The sequence below is a fragment of the Taeniopygia guttata genome, chromosome 20, assembly GCF_048771995.1.
Source record: "Taeniopygia guttata chromosome 20, bTaeGut7.mat, whole genome shotgun sequence".
Taxonomy (NCBI): Eukaryota; Metazoa; Chordata; class Aves; order Passeriformes; family Estrildidae; genus Taeniopygia; species Taeniopygia guttata.
Window position 1 is genome coordinate 9,664,563 of NC_133045.1, and position 10,785 is coordinate 9,675,347.

General features: G+C 50.7%; 1 protein-coding gene across 1 annotated transcript in view; it reads right to left on the bottom strand.

Annotated features, from left to right (window-relative positions):
* Positions 1-10,194, bottom strand: part of COL20A1 (collagen type XX alpha 1 chain) — a 51,796-nt gene extending 41,602 nt beyond the window's left edge. Inside the window, exons 1-6 of the mRNA XM_030288728.4 lie at positions 9,755-10,194; positions 6,230-6,314; positions 3,860-3,970; positions 2,218-2,361; positions 1,864-2,013; positions 748-948 (exon numbers count right to left, since the gene is read on the bottom strand). Coding sequence (XP_030144588.4) covers positions 748-948; positions 1,864-2,013; positions 2,218-2,361; positions 3,860-3,970; positions 6,230-6,302 — 679 coding nt within the window. The 5' untranslated portion in view covers positions 6,303-6,314; positions 9,755-10,194. The remainder of the gene's footprint in view (positions 1-747; positions 949-1,863; positions 2,014-2,217; positions 2,362-3,859; positions 3,971-6,229; positions 6,315-9,754) is intronic.
* Positions 10,195-10,785: the final 591 nt, after the last annotated feature.

The window sequence follows — 10,785 nt, forward strand, 5'->3', positions numbered from 1 at the left end:
TACTCCAGCTCTGCCTTCCTCCCCACCCCAGCCTTCAGTCCAGCAGAGGATAAGATAAGGCATTTTGCTAATTGTTTGCATCTTCCTTGAGTATTTCTCAGATGGGGAATTTTCCATCTTTGGATGAGGGGAAACAGATGATCCCACTAAGATTTATCAGGCTTCAAGGAGGTGTGTCTCCTCTCACAGACATGGATTTCTGCTGGGCCCAAGGGGATGCTCTGGCCCATCCCATTCCCAAAATTTCAGCCGAGCTGGGAGCCATCACAATCTCAACTGAATCTGAAGGCTCCTCATGGAGCCTCAGTTATCTGTGAAACACGAAGAACAAGCCCAGAAGGAGGAGCAGGCTGGTAACAAACACCCCTGCTGCTTGGAAAGGAAACACCTTGGAAAGGTCCATGGGTGCTCCGCTGAAGAACACAAATGCTCACTTGAATCTGCCAGAAGCAGGGGGAGATGACAACATGAAGAGAGAATGGTGCCAAATCAATTAAGATCAATAAATTAAATCATCTGGAAGGAATTTTTGGCCTAACTCCAGCTTTCTGGAGAATTTGTTCTGCAGAACTCCAAATTTCTCCAGTGAGCTCTGACAGCTCCCAAAGTGTGACCTAGGGACTGGAAGCACAACCAGCAGCACTGTACTCTGTGGGGGCAGAGGGTGGGCTGGAAGGCTTGAATTCAATGAGTATTAGGAAAAACAGCAGAGAAGAAGGAACAAGACATGTTTGAACCCCCTCTCACCTCGCCTCAGTGGATCCTTTGGGGGTTTTTCTTTTCCTGGAGACTCTTGCTCCGCATTTGCAGGAGTGTGCGGGGATGATTTTGGGGTTGTTGATGCTGTTTCTGCCACGCTGGCCTCCACACTGGGCTGGTTTCTTGTCATTTCTCCTGGGCTTTTTGGCTGAATCCCCTTCTGCCTTTTCTTTTCAGCTCTGTCCTTTGCTGTGCTCCAAAGAGAAAAATCCCCTTGTCCCTGACTGTGTTATCTCCATGCAACCCCATTCCTCAGCTGATTTAAGCCACATTTGGCACAGGTGTAGGGGGCTCAAAAAGGGTAAAATTCCTACAAGTTTATGGAAATAGGTGGATAGACTGTCACCACCTTCATTCATACCTCTGTGAGAGGGTTGCATGTGTGCTCAGGAGCTAAAGCTAAATAAAGATGGATCACATCAACAAGGGTGTCCTTCCCATTATCTCCAATGATGAAAAACAATGAATGTTTATAAAATATAAATCAGGGAAAACACTCCATGGCATCTCATACCCGGTTGCTCTCCTGAGCTCAGCAATCTGTCACTTGCAAACACCCTGAGCTAGTGCAAGACTTTTTGGATAATGGCCCTGATGGATCTTTCTTCCATCGACAGATGTAATTCCCTTTTGAGCCCATGGAAACACAAAACTCTGCAGTTACATATAGTCCTCAGCCAGGGGGGTTGAGGAAATCCTTCCTGTAGAGCACCTGCAGCCAGCCCTGGGACACAGAACTTAGGAAAAAAACCACCATCAGCCCTAGTGCTCAGGGAGCAGCTTGTTCTCAAAGGATCCACATTCAGTTAAAGGATGAGTTTGCATCTGCTGAATTTGGGTACCTGGACATGCATTTTCAGGTTGACTGGAATGAGGGGCAAATATTTTTACGTGGTTTACTGTGTTTTACAGCTAAGAATTGTATGCAAAAGGTGAGACCAGGCTAGCAAGGCTTACTGAAAGAATATCTCTTGATGAAGGGAGATTGTGGTGACAAAACGTGGATGGTTTTAGGAACAGCTGAATGCTCCAGCCGTGGAAGTGTGGCACAGGCCCTGGCTCCAAATCAACCCCGTGTGACTCCAGGATGGTGAGAGCACCCACCTGAGTGTGACAGGGCAGTGTTCAGGGGTGGTGGGGTGGCCTCTGCCACCCCACTGTGCTCAGCTGCCGAGGAGGTCAGATTCTTTCCTGACGCAGCTCCTGCGTTCCTTCGGTTGTTTCTAGTCTGGGATGCATTTCTGAGCTCCTCAACTGTAGGAAGACCAAAAACAGAGAAATTGCCCATCTAGAGAGGCCTGTGAGCCACAGTGCCTCCCTCATCCCCTGGCTCTTCCTCATGTCCCTTTCTAACCTTCCAACCAAAATCTGGGATTGCCAAGCAGCCTGCAGGGCGTGTGCCACATCCCCAAGAGCCTCAGAAGCTCAGAGTGGTAAAATTTAGCCCTCTCCACTTACTCACAAATTTCCTCTTGGCAAACAGGGCTTCCTGGGAGCCATTGAGCACGTAGACCTGCAGGGTGTATTCCTTGGTGGGGCTCAGCCCTCCCACTGTGGCTTTGGGAGTCTTGGTTTTCAGCATGACTTCTTGCTCCGAGTCCCCTGAGGTGGGATGAAGCCACAGTTCAGAGGCTGTCAGAGCTTAAATTTAAGCTGACAGTAGCAAAAGCAGCACTGAAATGCAGGGAATGTCTGCCCAGGGACTGCAGTCAGCTCCTATTCATGCTTTAAATTTTGAGGAGCTCTGATTTTTTACTCTTTTTCTTCAGTGTAGAGTTGGGAAGATTGAGGTGGGTTTTTGAAATCCCTGGTACGTGCCCAAAATAGAAAATTACTTCCTGCCCAGTATTAGTGCAACTTTCACCAGCTTCCCAAGGAGCTGTTGAGTGAAAAGTTATTCAGAGTGTAGAGATGGCAACTGCTTATGGAAACAGCCAGCTGACTGAGGTCATCTGTGACAAAATGAGGAAGTGACTTGGTGCCTCTGGAGGTCACCGCTGGCACTTGGACTCATCCTACCCCAGCTGTGCTGTCTCTGCCCTATCTGTCTCCAAGGGCAGCTGCTGCCTGCAGGGCACAGCTCATTTCTGGGGCTGGCACTGCCTCCAGAACCCTCCACAGCCGTGTCCCAAGCTGTTGGACCCTGTCCTGGGACTGGGATGCCTTGACCAGCCAAGAGCAGGGCAGTGAGCAGAGGGAGCAAGGCAGTGACTGCTGCCCAGAACAGAGGCACAGCATCTCCCAAAACCCCTCTGCCTAGGAAAGGTCTGCAGGCTTTAAATGATGGAGATGGATGTGCTCCTGACCCTGTGCTCCTGCCTGGGGCTGGAAACTCCCCAGCCTGAGCGGGAAAGCCTCAGGCATGTGCTGGGAGCCCGGTGGGGATTCCCTGCATTCCCGGGATGCTGCTCAGTCCCTGCCGAGCTGAGGCTCTGGGGGCAGGCAAGGAATGAGAAACTGCTGCTCCAGCCTGGGAAACAGGTGTGGGCTGAGCTAAAAAAGAGTGGGTGATCACAGGAGCTGCCGCCGCACTCCTGCCCCACAGCTCCCTTTTCCTGCCAGGAACCGAGTGCCAGCCAAGGCTGAGGATGGCTAAGGATGTCCCTCCTCGCTGAGGGACACTGTGTCCTTCCAACACCGCCAGGTTCAACGTCTGAGATCAGGGAGTAGGGGTAGGGAGGTGGAGGGATGAGCCTACCCACAGAAATAGGGGCCAAGGCTTCCCATTCCTCATCCCTGCAGCGGTGGGAGAGCTCCCACAACAATGACCCTGTTTCATTTTTGTCTCACAGAGTCCCAAAGAACGGCGTTTCTGGCTAAGCCTTTCCCCTGGGATGAAGAGGGGAATTTCCTCTCTTTCCCGTGAGTGAGTGAAGAAGGGACTGTGCCTGCAGTGGCACTACAGGCCAGAAAGGCTCCTTGGCAATGCTGCACATACAGCACGGTGAAACCAACACCTGGAACCCGGGCAGGCTGTGGGTGATTCCCTCTGCCTTGTCTCTATTCCCTTAAGGTGTAAATAATGCCCGTGCTTGGCTCCCAGAAGTGGAGCTCAGTCCCCCTCTCGCACAGGAACCATGCCCAGGGTGTCAGCACGCACCTGCCATGGGCTTTACCCGGACTTTGTAGCCACTGATGTTCCCTTCAGTCTCTTTCCACTTCATCTGGAGCCTGTCTTCTGAAAGGACAGTGAGCTTCAGCCGGCCCGACCCTGGGGAGGAGGAGGAGACGTGTCCCTGCTGTTATGGGCGCAGTTCCTGCCACAAAACCCATGTGTGCTGCCTCCTCTAAGGACTTTAGTACCAAGGGAACCTTCCCCACCCCAGGCAAGTCCTCAGCATCCCCAGGGGCTGCGTGGCTGCTCCTGCAGTCCCCTTGCAGCTCCTCCTTCTCAGGTGCTCATTTTATACCCCTCAGAAAGGGAAAGCAGCCTCCCCACAGCTCCATGCCTTGAAGGGCTCTCCCAGCAGCTTTCAGGCTGAATGCATTTTTACAGCAAGTGTGTCCAGTGCAAACACGTGAAATGGGAGGGCAGCAAACAGATAAATGGGCTCAAGCAAGGCTCTTCTATAGGCTTGAGCTGCTGAGAAATACAGAAATTCCCCAGGTGATGGATCCCACACTTCTGCAGAATGATCATTTCAGAGGCAGCTCCAAGGACCAGCTGGGTTTAGAAAGAAGGAAAAAAAAAAAAAAAAAAAAGAAAGAAAACCTGATAAAGTGTAAATAACAGCTCCTGGCAGGACCATAACTCATGGGCACCAGCTTGTATCAGTTTTCTGCGAGCTAAATGACAAATCCTGAGGGGAAAAATAGTATCAGACAAGGAGGTAAAGAGAAGAAAGAGCACATTCCTTTATCATCTCCAGATTTCACAGCTATCTGCTAACCCCAGTGAGATGTCTGAGCTCACGTGTCACTCCTGGAATCCATGATTCCTGTCACACAAATGTCACCACATGAAAATTTTTCACTCGGCTGGGTGCAGGATGGCAACTCAGCAGATTTCTCTCCCCTCCTTCTGACACTGTGCCCAGAGCTGCCTTTCCAGCAGGATGCCCTCATTTGCAGTGAGTGAGCACACGATAAACATCTGCACCCAAGTGCTCCCCCTCATTTGCAGCTTTTACCATTTTTTTCCCTTTACAATTACTCACAAAATATCTCAGAGTGACCTGGAGTTTCTGCTCAGTGCTGCCAAAGTGTCACCCAGGGCTCCTCAGCTCCCTGATCTGGTCTTGCAGGATGCCCTGACACCTCCTGACATCCCTGCCATGATGTCAGCACCCAGGAAAGCAGTGAGAGCTGGCAGTGAGGTTCCTGCTTGTCTCAGCCCAACATCTGTGCCTTAACCTTTCCTTGCAGAGACTTCCTGCAGGCTGCCCAACAAGCAGAGAACTATTTTGGGGAAACAAAGCTCAGATTCACATCTCACCCCAGGCAAATCTGAAGAGGAAGAAAGAAAACAGGGGAAAGAGGGGTGAAGGGCAAAAAGCAAATCCCAAAATCATGCCTAAGAGAAATGGTAAAAGATCATGGAACAATGAGGGGAATTCATAGTTAGATTAAACATGGAGCTGTTTTCTTTTGGCCAAGTGTGGTCCAGCTCCTTGGGCATCACTCTAGGAGCCCAGAAGCTAAAAAGACAAGAATGTCCCCAGACAGACCAGAAAGGACATCATCCTCTAAAGCACCATTATGTGCTGGATGCAAATGATCCCCAGTGCTGTGAAAGCTCCACTGTTTCCTTGCCCTGTGTTAGATGTGCACTGTTTGATGCTGTAACCTTGCTCTCCAGCTCAGAGGGAGTTAAGCCCAGGCTTAACTGCAGAAGTCTGGAAGATGCACAGCAGGGAGACACATCTGTCCCAGCCCTGCAGTGCCACCAGCTCTCTAGAAACCTTTGTGCTCTTCCACAGAGCATTCAGACATAACCTAAAGGTGGCTCTTTCACATCAGAGAGGCTGTAGGCGTTTTCTGGTCACTCTGGGAGCAGGATGATACAGGAGGAATCACCTCATGTTTCCTCACCCAGATGTTGCACCACATCTCACCACAAGCATCCAAAGCAGAAAGGTGCAGTGTCTAAAGAAGCAACAGTTTTTTTCTTCCCCTTTCTCCGGCTCCCACAGATCACATGAGCCCCTCACTGCTTGCAGAGGCTGAAATGCATCCCTGATGCAAGGGAGTGGCTGAAGTGCTGCCAGGGATGAGGACAGGCCAGGTGGGGTGGGGAGGGATCAAGGGGCTCTCCCCAGATGGGCCCACTGACCCCTCATTGCTCTTCATGCTTGGGAAAAGCTGTTTGGAGCTTCCCCAGCAGACACCAGAGCACAGCAGCCCCCTGGAACCCTGCCTGGCTTTGGGAATGCCCCTCACAGTGGTGTCACTGCCAGCAGGAAGGGCTGGGCTGTCCCAGGGGCAGCCAAACCACAGGGAACAGCCCCACGAGGGCAGGCAGGCTCCTTACCTTGGCCCACTCGTCCCCAGACATGGCTCACCACAGGCAGGCAGGCAAGAAAGAACCAAGTGTGAATCAGCATTGTGAGCAGGACCTACAAAAGGGCAAATGTTAGGAAGCAGAAGTAAAAGTTGTATTTCACCACATCAAAATCCAGGTTTTGTCGGTCCTCACTTAAGGCAACGCAAGCTCTGGGCATCATTGATGGCACTGAAAGGGTGGGTGGAGAAGAACACACAGATTTTCCTGCGATCCCTACACATTATTTTATCTTTTTGGTCCCTCCAATATAGCTGTTCAGTGCCTTGGACTAAACTGTGTTTATAAACCTGGTGGGGAACACTCCTCTCCTCCTGCTGGTGCTTGGGGCTGGGTGCTGCTCTCTGGCAGCACAATCTCAGCACTCCCAGTGATGGGCTCTGCTCTGGTCGTGGAAACCAACAACACTGGCAAGTGACTGGACAGACAGATCCCAGAATCACTTCTGGTTTAAACTGTACAGAAGTAATTCATTCTGATTATCATGACCCCGATTGTTCCAGGCATACAGACAGCAGGTTTCTCATGTCCCTGGGATGCACACACCAATCACAAGGGGAAAAGCACAAGGAGGAGCACTCTGTAGCAGCCAGGCTCCTCAAACCACAGATTTAATGACATCAGTTGCTGTGATAAAGCAATTTTACAGCAGGAGGGATCAACAGACCCGGTGGAGTTTGTTTGTGAACAGCTTACAAAGAACGAGTTTATTTCTTGCTTAATTCCTAAGAAGTTATATCCAGGATTTTTTCACCTGAACAGACTGAAAGCAGGCAGGACGGACTAACCCATGGCAGAGGATCAGTTTGATTCACAAATAACTCTGCAGCATGGCCAAGGCTGACTGCCAGCCTCAGCCCATGGCGCACCCACAGTTGGCTTTTGCCAGCCTGGATTTCAGTGCTGTTCAGTCTGGGTCAGGAATTTTGGGTTGGCAGAAAACCACCCTGATGGAAGCAGTGCCACCCCCTCACCTGGCTCTCAGCAAACCAGGTTTTGAGCACACATTTTTGGCCTTTTGTCATCTCTGTGCTCCACATTTCAGCTGCACTGCTTCTGGCAGAACCAGCCCCTGCACCCACTCCTGCAGTGGCATTTCCCTTGTGTGCACCTTGACAGACAGGTATGCAGAGGCTCCTGGCAATTGCCTGCTTCCCCTCAAACACAGCAGCTTTGTAGCAATTTCAAGGAAAAATAAATATGCACGTGAGTGACCCAGGCATGTTCTGTTTAAATCAGATCTAAATTGCTGAGGAATGAATGGGAAAACATGCAAGTTGTAACAGGGAGTTGTTATCCACCCTTCTCTGTCTCCGATTTTTTTTTTTTTTTTTTTTTTTTTTTGCTTGGAGATGAATGGAACAACTGCAGTGTAACCAAAGCCTTTAGCCACGGGAAACACTTGCTTTATTTTTCCAGCTAATAAAGTGAGGTCATTGTTTATAAAAAACAGCAAACATTTTATAGGTGGGTTTCAGGACTCTGACTATCATCTCCAGGAAAGCAGAGCCTGCCCTGGATGCAGAGGTGTGTGTGTGCCAAACAGCAGCAAAAAGTCACCATTTTTCAAATTCCTTGAACTAAAACTTTATTTTTGCCATTTTGCAAGGCCACCAAACTCCTTTTGATTTCCTTGAAACTTCCATGCAGCTGCTGACAAACAGGGTGCCAAACTCTGGCAAAAGCACTGGACTGTGTGTGATCTTTTCATGCTAACCAGGGTTATGTGGGATCCAAAGTCCCAGGAAAATGAACTCCTCCAGCCTGCACGGATCCAGGCTGGCTGCAGGCTCTGATTCAGGCAGGAGCTTCCACCCTGTTGTGTCAGTAAGGATGAGTTCAATATTATCACAGAATCACAGAGTGCTTTGGGCTGGAAGGGACCTTAAAGCTCATCTCATTCCACCCCTGCCATGGTCAGGGACACTTCCCACTGCCCCAGGTTGCTCCAAGACTCATCCAGCCTGTCCTTGGACATTTCCAGGGATCCAGGGGCACCCTGTGCCAGGGCCTCAGCACCCTCACAGTAATCCTGTTTTTAAGCCTGTTTGGGCACAGTGAGACCCCAGGCTGTGGATCTTTTCTGTAGCTTTAAAGCAAGAAACAGAGACTTCATCTCTTCTGCCATCTCAGAGGCAAACCCATCACCATTCTGCCTCTTCTCCAACATTCATTTTCCCACCTGTAAATCAGGAATAAGAAATGCACCTGTCTGAAGTGGTGGAAGTCACACCTCTGGAGGAGCTCCCTCTCCACAGCTCACCTGCCACATCCCAAACCCCAACTCCTGGACTCTGTGGTCCCTCCCCATCCATTTCTGCCATCAGTGGTGCCACCAGCCAGCCAGGCTGGCCCCTGGGACTGAGGGGAGCACAGTGACAGCAGCCTGCTGGCAGGCAGGAGCCCACAGCACGCTGATGCCTCTCTCCTGTTACACACCCCCAGGGAAGGAATGTGGAGACAGCAGCACATGGAGCAAGTGGTGAGTATTTCCAGAGCCTGGAAAATAGGGGTGTGTGGGGAGCACATCACTTTCCACTTGCTCCAGCCGTGTGCTCAGAGGAGATTTGGAGATTAAGGCAGTCAGAGAAGCCTTTTTTGGTGCAGGAAATTTTAGAAGTAGTCGCTTTAGTTAAAGAAAAAAGTGCCAGCCACATATTTAAATCAGCAGGACTAAAGGTGAGGATTTGCAGGCACGGTGAATTATTTCCATCCTCCACAGCCACCGTTTGGGGACGTTTCCTCATGTCAGAGGTCATCACTGTCTCTGCACAGACGTGCTGGCAGAAGCAATGTCACCTCGTGTCCCACTCAGTGTTGGACACATGAGCAGCACCAGGTTCAGCCCTGCAGAAGAGACAGGGACCTGCCCGAGGCAGGCAGCTGCAGGGAATAAATCTGTCCCACACTCCCCGAGTGCTTTGCTGGTTAAAGGACCTAAAACAGACTCAAAACCACCAATTCATCAATTCTAGTGTCTCTTGGAAAGTTCCTCTATTTCAGTTCCACTATTGAATAAAAGGTCTGTTGCAGCAGCAGACTAAAAAAGTCAGGAAAAAGTTCCACTTGTAGGATGAGCTTTTGCAGCACCTCCAGCCCATCAGGCTGAACCCACCCACACTTCCAGGTGGGAAAACCCCACACAGGTAACAAACTCTTCCAAGAGCTCTCTGGCAGCAACATCCTGCAGTTTTGTACTCTCAACCACAAAACAGAAAGAAAAAAAATAAATCAAACCAACAAATAAAGTGTGTTTCTCACAGCCACATCCCCTGAGGAGGTGCCAAGGCAGTCCTGGCAGTGCTTAGAGCGATGTCAGGGAATGTGCCTTGCAGCCACTTCACCCCAAGGGATGGGACCTTTCCCCCCCGCCCCAAGCATTGCGCCAGCTCCGAGCTGCAGAAATCCCCTTGCTGGGATACCCACACGTGCCCCAGAGGAGCAAACCCCTCTGGGCATCCCTGCAGAGCCACCCGGGGGAAAAGGGGCACAGACCTCTCGGAGCGGCGCGGTTCCCCCGCGGTCAGCCGGGACGGGCGGCGGCTCCGGCTACATCCTGCGGGACGGGGACAAGCATCTGTCCTCGGCGGGATGGAAGATCGCAATTCCCAGGCGGCAGGAGGGATAAGGAAGGGGAGGGAGAACAGGGGGAGAGGGATGGGATGGGATTCCCACACCTCCCTCTCCGCAACGCGCGGCCAAATAAAGCGTGAAAAGCAGGAGGTTGCTTCTATGGGCAGCAGCGAGCGGCTTTTAGGGGTTTTGCTGATGAAATAAAATTAAATCCCTGACTAGGAGGCTGCAGGAGGATTTCCTAGAGCGCAGCAACAAGTCCTGGCTGCCGCCCACCCTGATGGAGCTGCCCGGGATGAAGTCAGCGCTCACATCCCATTAATAGCTGTGCGTGTGCTCCGGAGGAGAGATGAGCTCCGTTTGCTCAAGGAAATGAAGCACAGCTGTAAGTTTTGCAGGGCCAGAGGCTGAATCATGAACTGGAGCTCCTCGGCTGTGCCAGCAGCCCTGAGCTCCTGCGGGAGGGATCCTCAGCACCAGGAGCTCCTGGGAGAGACCCCCCAGCTCCCTGCCAAAAGTTCCTCTGGACAGATTTTGTCCTCGTTGCCAGGAGGGAATGACTGACAGTGACATTTCTTGTTACAGAGGCCAGACTTTCAGCTGCAGGGGCTGTCAGCATCAGTCTCCCATCACAGCTGAGGTTTAAAATATTTGCATTGCCATTCAGCAGGAAACACGGATACCTTTAGAAGTGTCAAGTTAAATAGGGAAAAAGAAATCACAGTTTTCAAAATATTTTGCACATTTAACAAACATTTGTTAGCTCTTTGCAGTTTCGTTTTATAATCTTGTAAGTACTTAAAGGATCACAATATACAGACCAAAGGAAAACACCAAAAGGAAGCACTTAAATGATTTAATTACAGAAGGATTTGGGTTGGAAGGGACATAACAGAGCCTGTTATTCCAACTCTGCATGGACAGGAACTCCTTCCACTATCCCAGGTTGCTCC